General features: G+C 37.5%; 1 protein-coding gene across 10 annotated transcripts in view; it reads right to left on the reverse strand.

Annotated features, from left to right (window-relative positions):
• The window catches only part of CEP112 (centrosomal protein 112), a 400,571-nt gene that overhangs the window by 130,555 nt on the left and 243,873 nt on the right, over positions 1–26,143 (reverse strand). For 5 of the 10 annotated variants that reach the window (XR_012009149.1, XM_072781073.1, XM_072781066.1 and 2 more), the window contains 2 exons: positions 23,257–23,487; positions 3,145–3,300 (listed from right to left, as the gene is read on the reverse strand). Coding sequence is in view for 8 of the 10 variants with exons in the window: in XM_072781073.1 (XP_072637174.1) it covers positions 3,145–3,300; positions 23,257–23,487 (387 nt within the window). In the remaining 2 variants the exon portion in view is untranslated. Of the gene's footprint in view, positions 1–3,130; positions 3,301–23,256; positions 23,488–26,143 lie in introns of all 10 variants that reach the window. The other 5 variants (XM_072781071.1, XM_072781072.1, XM_072781068.1 and 2 more) reach the window with 2 other exon arrangements.

Consider the following 26,143-nt stretch of genomic DNA (forward strand, 5'->3'; position numbering starts at 1 on the left):
TCATGACCTGAGCTGAAATCAAGAGTCACACACTTAGCTGACTGAGCCATCCAGGTGCCCCTACATTGATTTTTGAATGTTGAACCAACTTTGCATTCCTTGGATAAGTCCCACTTGGCCATGATGTGTTATTCTTTTTATATATATTTTGATGAGGAATTTTTCCGTCTATAATTTTCTTCCCATAAATTGTTCAGTTTGGGCATCAAGGTCCTGATAAGTTTATATGCTGAGAAGTGATTCTCTTCTTCTATTTTTTGAAAGAGTTCATGTATTGAATGGTATTATTTCTTCCTAAAATGTTTGATAGAATTCACTAGTGTAGTCATCTGGTCTAAAGTGTACTTGTTTATTCATTTGTTATTTCTGGGCTAATTCCATAAAAAGGTTCTACAAGCAGTTGTTTATGATTCTTCTTTCCAGGGAAACTGGCATAGAGATTGCCAAATACATATTTATGAAAGCAAAAAATAAAATGTTACCTGGCTTATTTTTTTAATTCACTTAAAAATATTTTGCGTGTGATCAGAAAATATAGGTGGTAACTTATATATGTATATATAATATATAATATATAATTAATTTGGATATCAGATCATATTAAAGACTATTTTATAAATACTAACATTATAAAAAGGATTGGTATACGTTAATTATGTACAGTTAAGTGTAAATATTCAGCACATTGACAAATGTTCTTCATTTAATTAGGTGATTAGTGAGACAACCTAAGTTATGAGAACAAATCAAAATATTATCTAATTACAAATATTCAAAACAGTGGCTGAAATACTTGATGGGAAGATGTGTGAAGCTAAAAAGAACAAAAGTTATTTAACTGAAAAAGATTACAAAATGTTTTCCCAAGTAACTTTCTCCTTTCCTTCTTGAAAGATCTGATCAAAGCCAACATCAGACTCCTTTCATGCTCCTGCAAATCTCTGCTCATGTGATTTTTAAAAATCTAAGATTTCCCCAAGAATTGTCTATCAAAAGTTGTGCTATTTCTAGTTTCTGAGTGGTAAGGACTGGGTCTCTAGCATTGGCCAATTTTGACTTGGTTTTATTCCCAAGGTCTTACAGAGTATTTAAAAAAAACAAACAAACACTGATCTTCACATCTGGATTTTTGATTAAAATGCTGTCTAATTCCTTAGCCATATAAGGCACATTTTAAAAAGATGGCACAGGGCAGTTAAAAATCATGCCAAAACACTCTAACTGGAAACTTTTATAGTATTTTATTTTCAGTTTATAACCTAATAAATGCAGATAACATGGAACTTCTAAAGATCCTGCCAAATATAGTCCACTGACCCTGGGTGAGCTCTTTATCTAATTTGAGCTGATACTATGTTGGGGCTATTTTATTCTCAGTTAAATTGTACAGGAAATAGACTAACCTGTAATTTTTTTTAAAATCTATGTTAAAATACATTGTGACTCTTTAGGTCTTAGTCAACAATGTTATCTTTTCTTTGTATTAAATGTATTTAATACATTTCTAGTGCACAGTTAACTTGAATATGAAGTTCAACTGAATTATACTAGTGATATGGCAATTTGCAAAATAATCCAGAGATTCAGATCCTAATGTGATATACAATGAAAGAATTACACATTTAGTTTTCCTTCACTAAACGTTGTTCTAAATGTACACATGCATTTACTTTGCATAAATCAGATAGTCATTTAAATCCTGTTTAAGCTTTTTTGTTAAAATTAGCCAACACTTCATTGCAGATCAAAAGTCACATATTTGAAGGCAATGTCAAAAATCTTAAACAGTTTCAGCTCTTTAGAAATAGAAAATGAACGAGAGAGAAGCTAAGTAGCATGTGCATACTCACTCTTCTTCTTCCTTGCTACTTTTCTAACATCCTTTCTCGGTGTTCAGTTCCAAGGGATAAAATTATCATCAGAAGTAAAACTTAAAAATCTCTCAGGAAGTACAACAAATAAGGCAAATGCTTAGCAAATCTCAATTTTGTTAACTGTCTCCCCAAAGTTAATACTGTGGGACTATTTTATAACAAGACTATTCTGGGACATCCCTATTTAATCTTTATATGGTTTGAGACTGAATGATTCCTACTCCAGAGAAAATACTGTTGCAATAAGGTTTTGGTTATTTAGCACAGTAGCAGTGGACTAGCAGGGATTCAATTTTTGTTCATGTAAATACTATCTGGTTGGTAATTTGCTTGATCCCAAAATAACTTCATGAACCTTCTAAGGACTTCTGGAGATCAGATTGACTTCTTATAACGTTATATCTCATGGTAACAGTTTCTCCATTTTTAGAAAAGTTGAAATCAATATAATACCTACTACTCACCCCCTCCATTTTAAGAAAATACTGAATAAAAATGTCATGTTCCATGAGATTGTTGTTGAGGATGTTAACCACATCATATACTGATTTCTTTGTGAGAGCCTCTAGGAAATTTTTCTCCAAAGATTTCAATTCCGGGATCCCTGGGTGGCGCAGCGGTTTAGCGCCTGCCTTTGGCCCAGGGCATGATCCTGGAGACCCGGGATCGAATCCCACGTCGGGCTCCCGGTGCATGGAGCCTGTTTCTCTCTCTGCCTGTGTCTCTGCCTCTCTCCCTCTCTCTGTGTGGCTATCATAAATAAATAAACTTAAAAAAAAAAAAAGTTCTCTCCTTTCTTTAAAAAAAAAAAAAAAAAGATTTCAATTCCAGGAATTTGAACTAATTATTTTTTAGAAGATTTTTTTATTTAATATTTGACAGAAAGAGAAAGACAGAGTACAAGCAGGCAGAGCAGAAGGCAGAGGAAGAGGGAGAAGCAGTCTCCCCGATGAGCAGGGAGCCCGACATGGGATCAACTTGAGCAGAAGGCAGACGCTTCACTGACTGAGCCACCCAGGTGCCCCAGAACTTGAACTAATTAATTTTTAAAGTCTGGTTGCACCGAATCTTGTTCTAATTATGATGCTCTCTTTTCCATTTGTTCTTGGAAAATGCAGAGTCAAATTGAGGTCATTCTCTAGGTATATAAACCCTTGTACCATGCATTGTTTTTTCACAAGCCTTACCTCTGCTTTCATCTTATTTTTTTCTTTTATTTTCCTCTAAAGTTGATTCCTTACTCTAAAAAAACTTACATTTAAAAAGTCACCTTGAGGGATCCCTGGGTGGCGCAGCGGTTTAGCGCCTGCCTTTGGCCCAGGGCGTGATCCTGGAGACCCGGGATCGAATCCCACGTCGGGCTCCCAGTGCATGGAGCCTGCTTCTCCCTCTGCCTATGTCTCTGCCTCTCTCTCTCACTGTGTGCCTATCATAAATAAATAAAATAAAATAATTTAAAAAAAAATAAAAAATAAAAAGTCACCTTGACTTCCAGTATTTTCTCTCCTAAAGATATGAAAAACTAAAAATTAAAAAAAAAAAACCACCCTCTGCTTAAGTTAAAGCCAGAAAATGCCACAACTTCAAAGGAACTGAGTAAAAAAAGATAATAATAGTGTTGCAGGCAAGATTACCAATAGATGACAAAATTAGTGGATGCAAGTCTGAGGAGAAGCAGAATATTTTCATAGTCTCAAAGTATCTCAAGATATTTTTACATATTACAAAGGAGAAAAGATGACTTTACAGCAGAGAAACCTGACAGATACCACCTTCACCAAGTGATCAATGTCAATGTCACCAGTAATAAGACATTTCGGTATCATGCACCCCTTGATATAATGCATTTGAGAAAGGCACACCATTTCCGTAGCATTCTTGCCAAAAACGCATTACGTTAGCGTAATCACAAAAAAGCATCAGACAAACCCAAAGTGAGGAACAGTCTACAAGATAACTAATACTCTTCAAAAATGTCAAGGTCAAGAAAGAAAAGGGAAGATTGAGGAACTGTCATAGACTGGAGAGGACTAAAAGTTGAGCAAGTAAATGTGGTGGGAGATCCCAGAACAACAAAAAAGGAGCATTAGTGAAAAAACTGGTGTAATTCAAATAAGGCCTACAGTTATTTACCAAAATAAATGCAGGTTGCCAATGTTAAAAAGTTATTTTATTAATGTGAATCTCCTCATTTTATTGGTTGCAATGTAGATAAATAACATGTTGACATGGGGGAAGCCGGGTGAAGAGTGCATGGGAATTCTCTGCACTATTTTTGCAACTTTTCAGTAAGTGTAAATAAAAAGTTTTAATATGGAAAAGTTTCAAAAAGTCACCGTCCATCTTTTTTATAAGTAAGCTTTTCCTAATTACTGTTTGACATTCTCTCAATTCATTCTAAACTCATGGCTTCCCATTTTATCCCCTTGGACTGCCTCAGAAAATTCTTCATATCTAGTGCCAATCCAAATATTGTACTTCAAGGGCCACCTCCTCCATAAAACATCCTCTGAATACGACAGACCTTCTCAGATTTCCCAGCATTGTACCCTAATCTAGAATTTATTATACAGAGTTATATAGTTTTAAAAGCTCTTTCGTGCTTGTATTTCTCATTATCACTATAACAATAAAAGCTTCCAGAAAGCAGGGACACAGTTACATTCCTTTTTGGGACTTAGCACTGAGCTAAGTATATAGTAAATGCTTGTTAATATATGTTGACTCATTTACCCACAAGTTAATAAGGAAACTAGAGATTTGGAAGTTCATATCACCCATTTACTCCCTCTTTGTGCTATTTGACACCAAATATAGGACAAAAAGGACCATCCGTTATAAACTATGTATGGCAATTCTAATAATTTCTTGGTCTCAGGAAGTCTCTAAAATGGATGATACTTCTTTCAATCTAACAAAATAGTCTGGGTTGAATAAACGCCATCATCCATGTTAGAATTGCAATAATTAATAGAATTATAGGCCTGAATTATAACTCTTTAAAAGCTCATTTAAAGACTCGTTAAAATCCCTCATTCAATAATAACACGAAATGTATAGTAACATAAGCAACTGTCACAAATATGATTCAAAGATATTGATGTTTTATGAGATATTTTCCATGACCCAGGGTTGCTTCCTTAGAGTATCCCTAGGATGTCTACTGATCTGTTAAATTCATGCAGTGGGAACAAATGTCCATTTTCTTTGCCAAGTAAATACCATAGATGAATATTAAAAATACTTCTGTTAGCCAAAACTCACATCTGCACACACTTAAAAATGTAGCTTTTCTTTTTTCAATAACAATGTGTAATACATTCTGGAAAATACAAAAAATATTATATAATACTCTACACCTGGCTGGTTAACTAGCATTTTAGTCATAAGTGCAATGATACATACAGCCTATATTATTATTGGAGTCAATTTGTGTATTTTTAATTCTGGACCCATGTATATGTATGTTACCCATTAGTAACTTTTTTTGGCATATATCTCAGGTATATCTATAAAGAGAAGGCTCTCTCATTCTTCCTATCTGTTAACAGATCTATATATGTATGAGATACACACACACACACACACACACACACACGTATGAGATATATATCCCAAAAAGTTACTTGTGAGTTGGTTGTAAATCAAAACATAAAGTTCAAAATACACTCTAATGATGTAATGAACCAGTTAAAAATGTTTTTAAGGGGAAAAAAGAAAAAAAATATTTTTAAGGGGAATGCAATTTCAAACATGGAAGTTAAAGAGATTCCACATCCTACATGCATTTTCTCATTGGTGTGATCTCATTTGATTCTTAAGATAGGTTTGTTTCGAGAAGCCATTTTCCAAAATTCACCAGTCAAGTAAAATAATTGTGCTAGTTAGAGTACTGAGAAATAAAACATCTTGATGAAAAAAAAAAAAAAAAAAAAAAAAAAAAAAAAAAAATAAAACATCTTGATGGCTTCATTAAAAAAAATTCTCACAAGTAAAACTATTAAATAATAGGTACTTACCTGAGTATATAGAAATCCCAAAGAATCGATAAAAAGAGAGGCTAGAACTAGTAGTTTAGAAAGGTCACAGGATACAAGATTAATATAGAAAAGTCTATTTGTATTTCTAACATTAGCAACAAATAATTGGGTATTCAAGTTAAAAACATTAAATGATTAGATGTAAGTCTAACAAAATAAATGCCACATCTATATGCTAAGAACTATAAAGACTGATGAAAGAAATGAAAGAAAACCTAAATAAACAGCAAAGATGTTCTATGGTCGGGCAGCCTGGGTGGCTCAGCGGTTTAGCACCACCTTCAGCCCAGGGCATGATCCTGGAGACCTGGGATCAAGTCCCGCATTGGGCTCCCTGCGTGGAGCCTGCTTCTCCCTCTGCCTGTGTCTCTGCCTCTCTCTGTCTCTGTGTCTCTCATGAATGAATAAATAAAATCTTTAAAAAAAAATGTTCTATGGTCATGGATTGGAAGACTCATTATAATTAAGATTCCATTTCTTTCCAAACTGAGAAATAGATACTACACAGTTTTTTAAAAATCCCAGCAGGATTTTGTATAGACATTACTATGCTGATTCTAAGAAAAGCAAAGGAACTACTGCAGGCAAAACAATTTTGAAAAAGAACAAAGTCGGACAACTCATACCACCTGTCTCCTAGACTGACTAGAAGACTACAATCATTAAGACACTGTGTGGGGCACCTGTGAGGTGAGGGGCTCAGTCAGTTCAGCATCTGATTCTTGGTTTCAGCTCAGGTTATGATTTCAGAGTCCTGAGATCCAGTCCTGCATCGGGCTCCATGCTCAGCATGGATTCTGCTTGAGAGTCTTTCCCCCTCCCTCTCCCTCCCCCTCTGCTACTTCTCTGCCCTGCTCGCGAGCCCTCTCTCTAAAACAAACAAACAAACAAATAAAATATTTTTAAAAAACCCACTGTGGCATTATTAGATGAGAACAGTTACGTATAGTATATAAATTGTACAAAATTAGAAAGTCCAGTAGCACACTACATATTTATGGTCAACTGATTTTCAAAAAGCGGCAAATGCCATTTAACAGAGATAGTTTTTTAAATAAATAATGCTGAAACAACTGAATCTCAATCTGTACCTTGTACCATTCATAAAATCTGACTCAAAATGGACGACAGATCTAAATATAAAACTTAAAACTTCTAGAAGAAAATAGGAGAACATCTTTGTGACTTTAGGCTAAGCACAGATTTCTTAGCTATGACACCAAAAGCATGATCTATAAAAGAACAAACTGATAAATTGGACTTCATAAAAAATTAGGAATCCCTACTCTCTGAAAGACATTGCTAAAAGATGAGAAGTTAAGCCACTGACTGTGAAAAGTGTTTGCAAATCATATCTTTTATAAAGGATTTGTATCCAGATTATAAAAAGAACTATCAAAATTCAATAAAAAGAAAAAAAAAAACAAAACAAAACTGGGGCAGCCTGAGTGGCTCAGCGGTTTAGCACCACCTTCAGCCCAGGACCTGGAGACCCAGGATCGAGTCCCATGTCCGGCTTCCTGCATGGAGCCTGCTTCTTCCTCTGCCTGTCTCTCTCTCTCTCTCTCTCTCTCTCTGTCTCTCATGAATAAATAAAATCTTTAAAAAAGAAAAAACTGGATACAAAATTGGATAAACATTCAGATAGTTTACCAAGAAAGATACTCAAATGATACATACATGAAAAGATGTTCAACATTATTAGTTATTATAGGGAAATACACATGCAATGAGATACACCTGTTAGGAAGGCTAAAATGATGTCACAAATTCAACAGTTATCAGGTGCTGGTGAGGATACAGAGCTACTAGAACTTATATGTATTTTTGATGGAAATGCAAAATGATATAGCCAATTTGGAAAACAGTTTGGAGTTTCTAAAGCTTAAAGATAGAGTACATACAATCCCACTCTTTGTTATTTACCCAAGTGGAATGAAAAATTTATGTTCACACAAAACCCTTATCTGAATGTTTAACCACCCAAATATTTCTCCATGGAGAATGGACAAACTTTGGTACATCCATCCAATGGAACATTATTGATAATAAAAAAGAAAGGACTATTGCTACACATAAGAACATGAATGAATCTCAAATGCATTACACTAAAGGGAAAGAAACCAGATTGAAAAGGCTACATACTGAATGATTCATTTATATGATATTCCAGAAAAGGCAAATCTAATAGTCACGGAAAATAGTGGTTTCCAGGAATCAGAGTAAGAGGAAGTGGGATTGACACAAAGGGCCTAGAGGAGTATTTGAGGTGATGGAATAGTTGTTTATCTTGATTGTGGTGATGGCTTGTCAATGTTGCATAACTGATCATCGTTTGTATGAAAATTATATCTTGATTAAAAATGTTTTAAAAAGAAGATTTCTGATAAAAGAAAGAGCCTGATTCCTTCTGGAGTTGGTGTAAGAAGGAATAAGGCAAGGGCAGGTAACATTTTTGAATGAGGATGATGAGTTCCCCAGGTCTTCCAGGCAGAGAGAAAAAACACATGTAAAACCATGAAAGGAGAATGCTTACAGCCTATCTGGGGGAAAAGGGAGTCTTCTGGGGTGAGCACAGCACAGATTGTGTCTGTGGTGGGGGTGACAGTTAAGAAAGGTAGAAGATGATACCGCTTCATACTCATTATGATGGCAATCATAAAGAGAAAACAAACAAACCAAAATCAAGTGTTGGCAATGATGTGGAGAAATTGGAACCCTTGTGTACTGCTGGTGGGAATGTAAATGGTGCACCAGATATGATAAATAGCATGGAGAATTCCTCAAAAAAGTAAAAATAGAATTACCATATAGTCCAGCAATTCCATACTAGATATTATACCCAAAATAACTGAAGGCAGAAGCTCAGATTGATATTTGCACACCCATATTCAAAGGAGAATTAGTCACAATAGCCAAAAAGTAGAAGCAACCCAACTGTCCATGGGGGAGATGAATAGATAAAATGTGGTGTATACAAACAATGGAATATATTCAGCCTTTTTTAAAAAAAGGAAACTCTGACACAGGCTACAACATGGATAAACGTTGAAGACATGATGCTAAGTGAAATATGGCAGTCACGAAAAGATAAATACTGTTTGATTCCAGTCACATGAGGTACCTAGAGCCATCAAATACATAGAAACAATGTAGAACCCTGGTTGCCAGGGGCCAGGGTTGGGGAGAGAAATAAGGAGTTAGTGTTTCATGGGGACAGTTCAGGTTTTACAAGATGAAAGAATTCTGGAGATGGTGGTGATGGTTTCACAACAATTTAAATGTACTTAATGGCACTGAACTGTACATTGAAAAATTATATTAATTAAAATAAATGAGAAGAAAAAAAGGGGAAAGGTAGGAGAGGAGAAATGCAATTATGCACATCCCTGGCCAGGAAGCTCAGGAGCTGTGGCAACTTCACTTTGCTGTGGGTAATGACACTTTGCAGGCTTGTAAACAAGAGAGGGAAATGCCATTAGCTCACACTTTACCTTTCCACAAGGTCCTGCCCGGTCCCTACCCTTCCACCCAGACTTCTTGGGAGTTTTTCAAGGCATGCTGGCCAACAGATCCAGACAATGGCTCTGATTTCAGTTCACTGTAATCACAGGGTCCTTTGTCCCATTATCCTTGCCCCCATTAGAGGGTATCTCTCTGAAGGGAGAGGCTGTTTTTATACTGCCAGTGCCTAAACCAGCCCAGCCACAAGATTTTTTTTTCCCTTTTTAAAAAGTAAGCTGTGCTGCCCAACATGGAACTCAACTGAGCTCACAACCCTGAGATCAGGAGTTGCATGCTCTACCCACTGAGCCAGCTCAGCGCCCCTGAGATCTGTGTTTTTTAGAAAGATCCCTGTCTCAGGCAGAGAGTGTCTCAATCTTACCTTCTTCTCTTTGAGGCCAGATGGTCCTGTGTCCCTCAGGGGCCTCAGACTACCAGCCTGCTCTGCCTCGGGGCCACTATGAGCTTCTCCTTTCCTCCCTATCAGACCCTGAGCTGGGCTTTTCTGGGAGGCGAGTGATCTGAAATCAGGGAAGCCCACATTTCCTTCGGCATTCATTAAGGTTGCAGAAGCAAAAATGAGAGCCCTATGAGCAGGCTGACGTCAGGCAGGCAAAATTTCTGCTTTTTTCTGAAGCTAATGAGGGCACAGCTTCCCTGCCCTGATAGGAAGATGACCTGGGCCAGGGGCAGGAGCATCAGAGAACATCCCAACCTCACCGGCATGGCTGAGGAGGGGCTGGTGACATCACAATCACACTGTTTGGTTTCTGACAGCAGCTAATGTAATACTAGGCCTGAAGGGTTAGGACATTATTTTCTTTGTGACTCTGGTCTCTCAGGGCAGAATGGGGAAGCAGGTTGAAGATGTCCTAGGGCTCGGGGCAGGGCAACAATATAACCAGGGGGTGATTTGTATGTCCCTGTTAGGACTACGACATGGTTAGAACAGAGAACATTTAGAAAAACTGAACAATACAATTTAAAAATCACTTATAATCCCATTCCACAGAGAAATGAACTAGCATATTTGCATTTTTCCGGTGTGTAAATGTATCTATGACTTCCTTTTTTCTTGGTCTCACATCCCAAATCAAATTTGTCAAGAAGCTGTGTTGGCTCCATCTTTAAAATATATTCAGAATCTGACCACCTCCACTGGCGCCACTCTGCTCCAGGCCCCCATAATCTCTCCCTTGGAGTACCACAGCGCCCTTCTAATGGGTTTCCCACCTTTGTCCTCACGCTGCCAGAATGATCTTTTCAAGTCTAAGTTGGATCATATCACTCCTTGGCACAATGCCCTGATGTTCTTCCATTACTCTGAGTTAAAGTCCTTACAACTGCCTCAAAAGCCCTATGTGCTCAGGACCCTTGGGATTCCTCAAAATTCATTTCCTACTCTCTCTCCCTATCTACTTTCTTCTCCCCATGCTGGCTTTCCTGCTGGTCCTTAACCATGCCAGCCATGCTCTTGTTTGGTCTTTGCACTGGCTGTTCACTCCATTAGAAATGTTTTCCTCCAGATAATCCACATGGCTGATTCAACTCCTTTGCTGACCTCAACGAGGCCAACTCTGATCACACCATTTAAATGGCCCCAACTCTGGTACTCCAGTCTCCTTTACTCTTTTCTATCATTTCTCTTTCAGTAGCACTTAGACACTTTTTAAAAATTCTATGTACATTAATTATGTGGCATGTTAACTGCTTGTTATTTGTCTCTCTTGCTAGAATGTGAACTCTGAGGAGACAGGAATATCTGCCTACACCAAGTGTCTAGGACTGCTATACACGAAATTGGCACCAAATGCTGAAAGTGTTAAGAGTGTGCCATTGTCTGCTAACTGTCCCTCAGCATCCATTCTTCTTCTATTTCTTTGTTTATTGACTTCTTTATTAATTTTAATTCCAGTGTCATTAACATAGTGTTGTATTAATTTTAGGTGTACAGTAGACTTATTCAACACTTCCATACTGCCCAGTGTTCATCATGACAAGTGCATTCCTTAATCTCCATGTTTTACCCATCCCCCTATTCCTGTCCCCTCTGGTAACCATCAATTTGTTCTCTATAGTTGAGTCTGTTTCTTGGTTTCTCTCTCTTATTCTAACTTTGCTTGTTTTGTTTCTTAAAGTCCACATTTTAGTGAAATAATATGGTATTTGTGTTTCTCTCACTTTTTTTTTTCTATAGCTCCATCCATATTGTTGCAAATGGCAAGATTTCATTTTTTTTTAAAGATTTTATTTACTTATGCATGAGACACAGAGAGAGAGAGGCAGAGACACAGGCAGAGGGAGAAGCAGGCTCCATGCAGGGAGCCTGATGAGGGATCTGATTCCGGGACTCCAGGATCATGCCCTGAGCTGAAGGCAGATGCCCAACCACTGAGCCATCCAGGCATGCCTGATTTCCATTCTTTTTATGGCTGAATAATATTCCATTGTATATATACCACATCTTCTTTCTTCATTCATCTATTGATGGATACTTGGACTGCTTCCATATCTTGGCAATTGTAATAATGCTGCTATAAACACAGGAGTGCATGTATTCCCTTGAATTCATGTTTTTGTATTTTGGGATGAAATACCAGATAGTATGACTACTGGATCATAGGGTAGTCCTATTTTTAACTTTCTGAGTACCCACCATACTGTCTTCCACAGTGGCTGCACAAGTTTGCATTCCCACCAATAGTGCACCAGGGTTCCCCTTTATCCACATCCTCACCAACACCTGTTTCTTGTGTATTTTATTTTAGCAGGTGGGATTTTGACAGGTGGGAGATGCCTGTGCTCTTTTCTAGGATTTTTATGCTTTCAGGTCAATCTATTTTTTAAAAAGATTTTATTTATTCATTTGAGAGAGAGAGAGCACGTGTGAGCTGGGGGAGGGGCAGAGGGAATCTTAAGTGGAATCTCCAGTAGACTCCACACTGAACAAAGAGCCCAATGCAGGACTCAATATCATGACCCTGAGATCATGACCTAAGCTGAAATCATGAGTCAATGCTTAACTGACTGAATCACCCAGGTGCTCCTCAGGTCAATTCATTTTGAGTTTATTTTCGTGTATGGTGTAAGAAAGCGATCCAATTTCTTCTTTTGCATATAGCTGACCAGTTTTCCCAACACTGGGAAGAGACTGTCTTTTTCCCATTTGATATTCTTTCCTCCTTTGTTGAAGATTAATTAACCATATGATTGTGAGTTTATTTCTGGTTTTTTTATTCTGTTCTTTTGATCCATGTGTCCATTTCTGTGTTAGTACTATACTGTTTTGATTAGTATAGATTTGTAATATAACTTGAAGTCTGAAACTGTGATACCTCCAGCTTTGCTCTTCTTTTTCAAAACTGCTTTGGCTATTCAGGCCTTTTGTGGTTTCATATAAACTTCAGGGTTTTTTGTTCTAGTTCTGCGGAAAATGCTGTTATTTGGTAAGGATTGCATTAAATCTGTAGATTGCTTTGGGAAGTATAGACATTTTAATGATATTTGGTCTTCCAATCTATGAACATGGAATGTCTTTCCATTTCTTTGTGTCATCTTCAATTTTTTTCATCAGTGTTCTATAGTTTTCTGAGCAGAGGTATTTCACTTTTTTGGTTAGGCTTATTCCTAGGTATCTTATTTTTGGTCCAGTTGTAAATGGGATTAAATTCTTAATTTCTCTTCCTGCTGCTTCATTATTAATATATAGAAATGTAACAGATTTCTGAGATTAAACTGTTCTCAGAGGGATACCTTTTTTGGGTTTTGGTATTTATGTTATGCTAACGAAGAATAGACTACCACATCAAAAGAGATGAATATTTTAGAAGTCCACAATATAGATAACTAAAGGCTTTCAGGCAGGTTGTACCAATTTATGTTCTAACTAATAATATTTTGGAGTATCTATTCATTACACCTTTGGTATTTGGTATTATTAATTAAAAGTGATGCCAGTATCATTTAAAATAATTTGTTTATTCAATACATGAAAAATAGTATCTTATCTTAATTAGTATTTCCCTTGATTGCTTGTGAGGATAAAGAGGTATATTTAAACCAACTGTAGTTTTTCTGGTCATATACTTTATTTTTACTGGGTCCCATAATGTATTCAATTTAGTAAATTAATTGACCATTTTCAATTATTATTATTTTTTAAAATTTACTTATTTGAGAGAGAGAAAGAGAAAGAGAAAGAGAGAGAGAGAGAGTACACGGGAGCAGGGAGCAAAGGCAGAGGAAGAGGGAGAAGCAAACTCCCCGCTGAATAGGGAGCCTGACTCTGGCCCTTCCTGGGATCATGACCTGTGCCAAAGGCAGCTGCTTAACTGACTGAGCCACCCAGGTGCTCCATTCGATTATTAATTTAATCCTCACAATACTGAATTAGGAAACCCCATACCACAGGGAATAATTGCCTCCCTTCCATTATGAACAATGATTAGACTGACACTTGACTCTCAGCCCAGAGCTCTTCCAATGTGCCATGCCCTCTGACCCCTCTGTGACATCAGACACTCTGTGCCTAACACCGAACGCCCATCAATCAGCTCACCCTCTGCCCTCCCTTCCTAGAAAATCTCTAAACAAAACAGGCAGGAATACGGACAGTGAGGCTCTGCTTCTTTATTCCAATCTAAGTCTGCTAACAAATGGAAAATACTTTCATTCTAAGTTCATCAAATGCTACTGAAATGTTGGCATGGTATAGAAAAAAATATCAGATGAAGGCTAGTCCGGATATTAAAATAATTAGAGTCTAGTTACATATAATCTAAGTTCAGTATTACTTTCAAAAAGGCACTCATTTAAAATATATGTAGTCAGCATTATGATGTTCAATAATTAAATTATAGGATATATAAAAGAGAAAGGATACCTCCTTTACATAAAAAGCACATAGGGTGATCACAGAGCTTAACATGCAAGTTAGGACATGTTTAAGAGTGGAAGAGGTGGGGAATGTTAAATCACTCAGGATCCTGGAACAACAGGTGCAAACTGGGACCTTCCCAGGCAAGTTGGGACGTATAGGCCCCCCACTTCTGGTAAACCATTGAGACAGTGCCATAAAATATTCTTTCTGTTCTTATTTGTAATCACTTCATCATTGTTGAAGATACTAATGGAATACATATTTATTTTATTTTATTTTCTTCCATGTTATGAAAAAATGATTCACTGCCAATAAGACTCCTATAGGTTTGGCTATGAAGCCGAAAAGGATTGAAAGCTTTGTACAATTATCACTGCTAATCTGAAACACACACATGAATGCACACACACAACACATACCAAAGAAACTCACAAAAACCAAAATGAACACACATACAAGTGTGTGTACCTTTGGGCACAAATACCTGCTTATTTTACTCTCAGTTCTCTCAGTTGGGATATCAATCTCTGAAGAAGCCAAATAAATTGTTCGTTTTCAACAGCTTCTCAAGTCAAAATACCATCTTTTGCTACCCTGACCTAAGATAACTTCCCTTTATTCTAGGTAGAAATTTTCTCCCTTAAGAAAACCCTAAAGGATAAAACCAACAACTTCTGGTGAATGGCAGGACTTACATTTATAATGATGCCATTAGAATATTAGAAAGTTAGGTCAGAGAAAGGCAAGGGAGGGCTGACCTTATAAATTGTAAATATTTACTTTAAAAATAAATTTACACTTCTAGATTTTATTATGAAATAGCCTTAACATAGACTATACTGCTTTAAATTTTCTGTAAGTAAAACATAGCTATCTAAGCCTAGGAAACTCAACTTTGAAGTTAAGCTATTGATCTGCTCTCCCAGATTGCCAGGAAATAAAAGTGCTTTTTAATATGCAGCAAAGAGGCAGAGGGAGAATCAGCAAAAGATTCTCTGGGAAACAGCGAGAGCTGCATTCAGTAGGGAGTGCCCATTGCTCTCTGCATTGAGCTCCGCAGCCCTGCATTCAGGTCGGGATGGTAAAAGCTTGACAATGTAAATATCCAATAGGGGCTCTTTTTGTTTAATAAACAGACACCCCAGACATTATTCCAGCATTTATTTAGTAGAATCATTGTGAAACAGGTGCCTCACATCAGAACCACAAAAAGTAGGAGAGAGCTGGGGATAGATGCAAAACTGTGTCTCTAAGAAACACACAATTCCTCCTGTTACATAGGAGATACATAAACTGATTTAACTAAAATATTTGGTTTGAGGGGGATTCCTGGGTGGCTCAGCAGTTTAGCTCCTGCCTCAGCCCAGGGCATGGTCCTGGAGTCCCGGGATCAAGTCGCACATCGGGCTCCCTGCATGGAGCCTGCTTTTCCCTCTGCCTGTGTCTCTGCCTCTCTCTATGTGTCTCTCATAAATAAACAAATAAAATCTTTAAAATAAATAAAATAAAATAAAATAAAATATTTGGTTTTGACTGCTTTGTAGATATTGTCAAAATGACAAAAAAAGTCTTAGCTTTGGTATGAAACAAGGCCATAGCCGCTTTCACCACTCCAAGAAGGTTTACAGTGGAGGTACTCTGAAGACACTTTAAAATTCTAAACCTTGATATAAATGAACACCAGTTCATCACATTCAAATTATGTACACACTCATGGTTTTCCAAATTGTCATTTGTGCATGTTTTTCTTTTGTGAATCAATTTACTGTTATTTTGAGATGTATCACTGTGGTCCATTCTATCAAGCTGCAGTCACAGGCAAATGCCAACTAGAAATTCATCAACATTTGTGAAATTATATAAAAATGAGATGGATGTTGTTTGTCAATCAATTTTTGTAAGTCTGAACTGTTTGAGGATAATATTTAATTTAAAATTTTAAGGATATAAAACTTCATATTTTTAGCAAAGGAAAAAGTCAGGGAAAAGATCAAAGCAAAGGGAACAGAATTGAGATTAGAAATCCATTTTAAGCCAAAATGACAATGTCTTCATAAGTTAATATTAATCCTTTAATTATAAATTTCAAAGGTTTAAGTAGTTTCTATGACCTTAGCTTTGAATAATTATGCCATATGGAGCTTTTCTTAAATTTGAAAAAGATGCTGAATTGTTGCTCAAAGCCTTTTAATGACTTCAGGTTGGCACAATTCCAGTATAATCCTTCAGACACTATTAAAATTACAGACCAGGAACCCAAGCTGGTAAATGCTATGTCAGTTTCACAAGTGCTTTCTACTCAGTAGAGTACGGTGTGGAAAATGTTTGATGTGCTCCTATATTTTTAAATATTTAATTTTTAATATGTTTTCAAATTTTGTGAAGCTTACAATAACTACTTATAGTAGAGAATTCACAAAGGAAATGATGGATGAATTTACACTAAACACAAATAAGATCTTTTGTGTATCATAAAGTTAAATGATAATAAAAGGCAAGCACCAAAAATATCTGCCACAAAGGTAAGAATTTTTTCATCCTGTAAGGCGATAAGAAAAACATTAGAACACTAACAGAAGAGGGATCCCTGGGTGGCGCAGCGGTTTGGCGCCTGCCTTTGGCCCAGGGCGCGATCCTGGAGACCCGGGATCGAATCCCACATCGGGCTCCCAGTGCATGGAGCCTGCTTCTCCCTCTGCCTGTGTCTCTGCCTCTCTCTCTCTCTCTCTCTGTGACTATCATAAAAAATTAAAAAAAATATTAAAACGTAAATTAAGAACAACAAATTATTTTTAAGAAAAAAATACCAAAAATTAAAGAAAAGTATTAGTGGTAAGGATTGGCTAGATAAAATGGATATTCTGTTGTGGAAAATATAAAATAGTACAACTTTTCGGAAAAGCGATCTGACCCTCTAATTCTATTGGGATCTTAACCTAAGACAAAAACAATGGAAATGTTGACAAAAATATACATATGAAGATGTTCATCTCTGCATCAATGTAGGCAATTTTTTAAAAGCTAAATGTTTAAAAATAAGAGAATACTCCAATACACTATGCTGCATCCATAAAATGGAATATCATGAAACAACGAACACTATATTTTCAAAGAATCTCCAATGACATTGGAATATTCTTTGTATGACTTTTCAAAAAAGCAAAACACTGCACTGTTTATTTAGTGTGATCTCAGTCTGCTAAACTCACATAGCAATTTTACACATACATTAAATTATCACTATTGGTTATCTCTAGTTGGTGGTAGTAACAGGAAATTTTACACTTCTCTGTTTCCCATATTTTCTAAAATAGCTTCTTATTTCAAGAAAGGTTATTTAAAAAATAACTGAGTAGATTTCTGAAACAATGGTAAATTATAAATACCAAAGTTTTAATCAAACTTCTGAAAATGACCCACTACCATCACCTAGTAACAGTCTAATTTTTCAAAGGCTCATGTTTTTTGTGGACTCTGTTTCAGTTTGGTTTAAAAAGATTTTTAAAAGGTGAGAAAAGAAGCTTTCACTTTGCAAATGTCAATCACTGACTCTTTTGGAATCTCTATTTCATGTCTTGTGACCTGCTGGAGGATTTCATGCTTCTTTTAAAGCCACCGAAGATGTCGGCAAGGCCTGAGCTGCTGCTGACAGAGACACAGGTAGGGACTCAGGGATTCCTTCATATCCTCAACATTGTAAGTCCAGTGGCACAACCCAGACCAACAGGGAATGTTCTGTCCAGATTATTTATTATTCTGGTGTTATTTTCCTCTCTGAACCTCAATTTTATGAGAGAAAATTAATTTCTAAACCCCTCAATTCTGACAGGATTCTGAGCTTCTGGCAAACATTTTAGTTTGCAGATTTAAACATGATAAAACATTAAACCTTTTATAAAATACAGTAGAAGAATTCAAGTAGCACTCACAATCGCACAACAGGCAGCAACAGGATTCTCTACCAGTTTACTAGTGTTAATTCAGGTTGTCATATTAAGAACTCTACTGATGCGTGTACAAAAAAATAAAACTATGTCTGAAAAATATTTTATGCAATACATTTAGTTTACTAAGTAACATGGAAGAAATTACCACACTAAAAAAAAAAAAAAAAAAAAAGATGTGAATATAAAGATGTATCCTGTCTCATCTAAAGTATTTATATGGGTTGAAATCAAATGTGGATGAATCAAAACCAATGTCTTATTTATTCATATTACCATTCCCATAGCTAGGCTGAATTTCTCAGTTCATCATCATTCTCTCATTTTCTCAACATTTATCAGTGTCTGCTTTGGAGGAGACGCCAACGCATGATCCTGGGGCTTTAGAAACCAGCATTTCACAAGGACTGCTTTCAGGGAACTCAGCCAGGTCTTCCTGCACTTAGAAATGCTGAACTCCTTTCATTAGTTAAGTAAAAACATTTGTCAATCAGAAATACAAATTGCTTTTCACATTAAGAGCTCAGCACTTGTATTTTATCATTGGACCTTGGGATTGGTTAATTCCACCAACTCAACAAAAACTAAACTCATGGCACTGAACACTAGCCTAGGTAATGCTCTCATCCCTTTCTCCAGACTCTCCATCTGCCAACACGTTCCTATGTCCTGATGAACCCTGCTGGCCCCTTTAACCATGGGGGCTAAAGTGCTACCATGCTAAAACACCATTTCTATCTTCTTGTGCTACTTGGGTTCTCAGTTCAATTCAGGAGCATTCCATTCTTCCAGACTCATGCTGCCATCCTCCCTTCTGTATCTGCAGAACTCCAATTCTATCTGGGCAAATTCCCTTACACCTGCTTCCTTCTAGCCACATTCCAGCCCAGCCCAAAGCCTGGCTATTTCACTTCTCCTGGAATTCCTTACTCATAAGAATGCTATTCTTTACTAAAAGCATAGATGATATCAGATAGAAGGTCCTTGCAAGTCTCACCACAGACCCCCTTGTATCTTTACCAATTCTCTCCTTCCTTCCTCCCTCCTTGGAAGTCATGGCTCCTATAATTCACTCACTCAGTATATGCTAGGAGGGTACCTATCAGGTGCCAAGTTTTCTAAACACTAGCCGTACAGAAGTGAACAAGGCAGACAAGGTCCTGCTAAAAGAGCTTATATTCTAATGTGGGGGATGGGGATGAATAGAAAATAAACAATCAGAAAAATGAAAAGATGAGTCCAGATAATGAGATGAGCTATGAAGACAATGGGACCACTGAAGGTGGTAGAGCTGGACACAACTTTAGAGAGAGAGGTCAGGGAAGGATATGGAGCAGTACAGAGTGAGGAGAAGGAAGATGGCCACAGAAAATCTGGGGGAAGAACATCCCGACAGAGGGGTGGCAGGTGTCAAGGCCTGGAGGAAGGAGAGCACTAGGCCTACTCCAGGAACAGGCCAAGGTCTCCTGAGGCTGGATGCCTGTGGCCAAGGAGTGAGGGTGGGCCTGTGCTGGTCTTCCATCCACACCTTCCTGCCTCAGGTGGTGGCCCTCCGGTGTCTATGGCTCTCTGCATCACTAAGCAATAGCTCTCCATTAGTCTCTTCTTGTGTACTGCAACACAATTTCAGCCTAAAAATATACTCCCTTAAGAACTACACCTTCCTTTTAATACCAGACATATTCACGAATCTCCACTGCCACACTTATCTACTGAGACTCTGTTTCTGTCCACAGTATTCCTTTCAGGGCTCTATCCAAGATCATCAATGACTTCTCACTTTCAAATCCCGGGACCTTTCCTCCACCCTCAGCCTTCCTGATTTTCTGTCACATTCTTGAAAATCCACCTTTCTAAATATTCTCTTCCTTTGTTTCCATGAAAATACATTCTTCTCAGATTCCTCTTACCTTGAGGACCCTTCTTTGACTGTTTCCTCCCTGACCTCTTCAATGAAATTCTTCCTTCACAGCTGCCTGTTTTCTTCCTGTAACCCTCTCTTGAACAGGCCCTCTCTGTGGGTGACCCTTACAGCTGTTTGTTCCAGTCCTGCCTTCTCTTATGATTATCTACAAACGTTCTTTCCACAGCTAGAGAACATCACAGCTGGGCAGAGCAGAGGCACTTCAAAGCCAACAAGTTCATCGCGGTACATACCTTCTTCCTCCCCAAACCAGACTTCTACCTTCCTGATTTATGAACAGTCGGGTTATATTTCACAAGTCTAATCAACCTCACAACTATAATCAATGCCATTTCTGAAATGATTTTCAAACATGTCCCCTTTGTCACTGCTATGCTCTCACTGCCCTCCAGCTCCTCAAACGTGCCCTCAGGGGCCTCCTGCCTGCGTGAATCTGGTCCCCACCAACTCCTACTGAGAGGGCATCTGAAAGATTTTCCTAAGAAACACTTGAATCTTGACATTCAGGGCTTAACAACTTTTGGCAGCTCCTTATTGTTTACCCAATGAAGCTAAAATACTACTACAGTTTGGGAGACTTTCAGTGATCTCGAGCTATCTTTTAGCCTGAACTAATCACTCCCTTTGATTAACCTCTATGCCATGCATGTAAATGGCTTTGCTCTTGCTGTTGTTATTCCTTTGGCTTAGAATGCCATCTTGCATATCTATTACTGATATCTAGTAAAAACAACATCTCTTCCAGTTAATTTTCCCTCATTACCTTAATAGGAATAATTTCCCCCAATTCACACTCCACCTTGCATCATAGTCATTTTTGTACCTGTGTATGTCTTGGCGTCACTATTATTTTATGATTCCTTGAGAACAGTGCCTTTTTTTTTTCTTTTTCCTGTGTATCCCCACAGTGTCTGGGATAATGCCTTTCTGGGTTATAGAAGAGTTTCCAGAAATGTTTGCCAAATGAATCACTAATGGTTTCTAATACTGATTTTTTTTTTCATTTTCTGTAACCTGCTAATTAGTTACAACACATATAAACCTATACTGGAAAAAGTTCATCTTCTACTAAAGAGACACATTTGAAATGTGAATATGTAATGAAAGAAAATTAAGGCCAAACTTGTATGTTTTATAAGTCTGGCTTTGTTATGTCCAATTTCCTTAAATTAGTATGCACTGGTACACATGCCATTTAAGAACATTTAGAAATACCTCGAGCTGTTGGCAGAGACAAATGGAGCCAAGGCAAGGCATGATAAGAGTCGCCAGAGAGAGGGGTGCCTGTGGGGCTCTGTCGGTTGAGCATTCAACATGTGATTTTGCCTCAGGGTCCTGGGATAGAGCCTTGCATGGGGTTCTTTACTCAGTGTGGAGTCTGCTTGTCTCCCTCTCCCTCTGCCCTTCCCCGCTGCTTGCACATGCTCTCCCTCTAAAATATACAAATAAGTCTTAAAAAAAAAAAAAGAGTCAAAAGAGAGAATACTATTTTCACTCTTCATCAGTCTCATTGATCTGCTATCGTTGGAGGGTAAAACTGTCCAGATAAGGAACTTTTCTAAGATGTGTAAAAGGCATCTCAACTGGAACCCACCGCCAGTGGCCCTGCCTCCTGCTTCAGCCATCTTCCTTCAGCTGCCAGAAGGCTGACTCCATTGGTCCACTGGCTCCAGCAAGTCTCCTCGGAATCACCCTTGACTGCTCAACAGCATGCCTCTCTCTTTCTGTCTTCCGCCTCACATCAGAACCAATAGAGGATGCCATCAGTTCCACCTTTAGAAACTAATCTGACTCTCATCAGGTTTCACCCTTGGCTGCTGTTGCCCAGGCAGAGCCTCTGTCAACTGGTCTAAGTTCTGGCAGTGGCCTTTTAACTAGTCTCCCTACTTCCTTCCTTGTCCTCAATTCAGTCTCTTCTCAGCATGCACAGAGAGATCCTATTCAAATGTGAACCAACATATTCTACTTCACTGCTCAAAACCTGTGAAGCCTCCTGACTCCCAGAGAGTCAGAGCAAAAACCCTGAGGTTCATCCCCTGAGGTTTCTTCCCTGACTTCATTACCTCCTTCTCCTCCTTCTCTTTGGTCTCCATTTCTGGCCATATCAGCCTTCTTGCTTTCCTCTAAGAAGCCAGGCTCACTTCTGCCTCTTTAGAATTTTCTTCTTATTTATTTCTGGGTTCAGAACTATGCTGCCAAGGGCAAAGTCTGCTGAAATCTGAGTCTCAGATAAATTAAGATACTATAAAAGAAGCACCTTAGGATCACAATCCATGTAAAACTAATGGAGCAGTGCTTAGAATGGTGGTGTGTGTTTTATGAAGGCATAACATTTAAAGATGAAGAAAAGGTGAAAAAAAGTAAGCAGAACTGGAAGATTCTTAGATTACCATTTTCAAGTTCTTCGATCTCAAGATTAGATTGGTCTAAAGGAACTAAAAAGGCAACTGATAGTTGCTATGATTAATAGCAATTCACATTTACTACCCAATTAAAAAGTTTCTTCCTTTCTAGAACAGTGAAAGAATATTTGAGATTGTACCTGGAAATTCAGTCAACCCAAGATGTGCAAACATTATATTGACATATATATCAAAAATGTATCAATTCAAAAGAAACTTTCCTTAATTTGAAATAGTAATCTGGGAAACTATGTCATCATTTACATTATGCTGTTACAAAGTTCCAAAAGATTGTGAAATAGAGAAATGACTATTAGAAAACTGAAGAAAGATCTGAAACCTAGACTTAACCTAGGAAAACTTAGGGCTACAGCCCAAATATGCCTACTCAGTACAATACTGGACAATATTACACATTGTTTTATCACAATGTGCATTTAATCATTATGGAATGGGATATTCCACACTATCCTCTCCATGGACATTAAGGGAAAATAGGAAATCTAACTCCCTGGATTATTTTTGTGGAGCTTAAACATATAGCAAGATAGTTAAATTGCTCATTTGAACAGTTGGTAAATTTCAGTAGTTCTATGCCTACCACATTTTTGAGATTAGGTGCAAGGTGGCAGCAGTGTGGTCCAAGCACAGGTTTCAGGGGCCTGTACAAACTCAGCTAGATAGCTCACCTTTTCCAAAGTCACTTCTGTCTCAGCAGCATGAGTCTTTTTCAGCTCCATCTTCATCTTTTCTGACTCAGCCTTCAGTTTGTAGACAGTAGTCTCGTGGTCCCTCGCAGCTCTTTGTTTTTCCTCTTCACGAAGAAGACCGAGCTCTACTAGCTGCTGTTTCCGCTGGGAGTTCACGTGAATCAGCTCTTCTCTCAGCTTATGAACTTGGGCCTCCATGTCAGCAATAACCTTGTGTTTAAAAATGGAAAAATGGGTAGAGGATATGAATGGGAAAAATCATAAAAGGAGAATCGCAAAAGGTTAACATACAAGTTCACTCTTTCCTTCCTTTCTCTCTCCTTCCTTCCCTCTTTCTTTACCCTCATCACTTATTCTCCCATCCCATGCCATTCTCTCCTAGCTTAGACATAAAATTCTACCTAGAATGTTTTACCATATACAACATGTTTAGTTCTATTTGCTTCAAATATCTATGTAAATGGAGTACTATGTAAATGTATTCTCATGCAATGTGCTTTTTCAAATATTCAACATTATATTCCTAAGATTCATCTAGTATTTGCTATGGTATTTTTGTTTTTATTTCATTGATATCAGATCTTACTTCATGATGCATGCTATATTCTTGGGTTTACTTTATATTCCTTCTCTTGATTTATTTTCAGTATTTAACACATTTTTTTAGAAGATTTTATTTATTTACACCACCTAACCAGCTTTGCAAGAAATATAAAGGGGGACTCTGTAAAAGAAAGAGGAAGCCCAAAGAAATAATTCACAAAAACAGGGACTGAATAGGTATTATGATGACACTAAATTCATATCTTTCAATAGTAACTCTGAACGTGAATGGGCTAAATGATCCCATCAAAAGACACAGGGTTTCATACTGGATAAAAAAGCAACATCCATCTATTTGCTGTCTACTAGAGACTCATTTTAGACCTAAGGACACCTACAGCCTGAAAATGAAAGGTTGGAGAACGATTTATCATTCAAATGGTCCTCAGAAGAAAGCTGGGGTACCAATCCTCATATCAGATAAATTAGTTTATCCTAAAGACTGTAGTAAGAGATGAAGAGGGACACTATAATCATACTTAAAGGATCTATCCCACAAGAGGACCTAACAATCAAGAATATTTATGCCCCTAATGTGGGAGCTGCCAAGTATATCAATCAATTAATAACCAAAGTAAAGACATACTTAGATAATAATACTCTAATACTGGGAGACTTCAACATGGCACTTTCTGCAAATGACATATATTCTAAGCACAACATCTCCAAAGAAACAAGAACTTTAAATGATACACTGGACCAGATGGATTTCACAGATATTTATAGAACTTTACATCTGAATGCACCTGAATACACATTCTTCTCAAGTGCACATGGAACTTTCTCCAGAATAGACCACATACTGGGTCACAAATGAGGTCTCAACCGATATCAAAAGATTGGGATTGTCCCCTGCATATTTTCAGACCATAATGCTTTGAAACTTGAACTCAATCACAAGAAGAAATTTGGAAGAAACTCAAACATGTGGAGGTTAAAGAGCATCCTGCTAAAAGATGAAAGGGTCAACCAGGAAATTAGAGAAGAATTAAAAAGATTCATGGAAACTAATGAAAATGAAGATACAACCGTTCAAAATCTTTGAGATACAGCAAAAGCAGACCTAAGAGGGAAATACATTGCAATATAAGCATCCCTCAAAAAATTGGAAAAAACTCAAATACACAAGCTAACCTCACACCTAAAGGAACTGGAGAAAGAACAGCAAATAAAACCTACACTAAGCAGAAGAAGAGAGTTAATAAAGATTCGAACAGAACTCAATGAAATAAAGACCAGAAGAACTGTGGAACAGATCAACAAAACCAGGAGTTGGTCCTTTGAAAGAATTAATAAGATAGATACCATTAGCCAGCCTTACTAAAAACAAAAGACAAAAGACTGTAATTAATAAAATCACGAATGAAAAAGGAGAGATCACAACCAATACCAAGGAAATACGATTTTAAAAACATATTATGAGCAGCTATATGCCAATAAATTAGGCAATCTAGAAGAAATGGACACATTTCTGGAAAACCACAAACTACCAAAATTGGAACAGGAAGAAATAGAAAACCTGAACAGGTCAATAACCAGGGAATAAATTGAAGCAGTCATCAAAAACCTCCCAAGGCACAAAAGTCCAGTGCCAGATGGCTTCCCAGGGGAATTCTATCAAACGTTTAAAGAAGAAACAATACCTATTCTACTAAAGCTGTTCTGAAAGACAGAAAGGGATGAAATACTTCCAAACTTATTTTATGAGGCCAGCATCACCTTAATTCCAAAATCAAAGACCCTACCAAAAAGGAGAATTATGGACCAATATCCCTGATGAACACAGATGCAAAAATTCTCAAGAAGATACTAGCCAATAGGATCCAACATTACATTAAGAAGATTATTCGCCATGACCAAGTGGGATTTACCCCCAGAATGGAAGGCTGGTTCAACACTCATAAAGCAATCAACGTGATAGATCATATCAACAAGAGAAAAAACAAGAGCCATATGATCCTCTCAATAGATGCAGAGAAAAGCATTTGACAAAATACAGCATCCATTCCTGATCAAAACTCTTCAGAGTGTAGGGATAGAGGGAACATTCCTCAGCATCTTAAAAGCCATCTATGAAAAGCCCACAGCAAATATCATTCTCATGGGAGCCTTTCCTCTAAGATCAGGAACACAACAGGGATGTCCACTCTCACCACTGCTATTCAACATAGTACTAGAAGTCCTAGCCTCAGCAATAAGGCAACAAAAAGAAATAAAAGGCATTCAAATTGGCAAAGAAATCAAACTCTCCTTCTTTGCAGTT

This window comes from Canis lupus, chromosome 16, assembly GCF_048164855.1.
Source record: "Canis lupus baileyi chromosome 16, mCanLup2.hap1, whole genome shotgun sequence".
Lineage (NCBI taxonomy): Eukaryota > Metazoa > Chordata > Mammalia > Carnivora > Canidae > Canis > Canis lupus.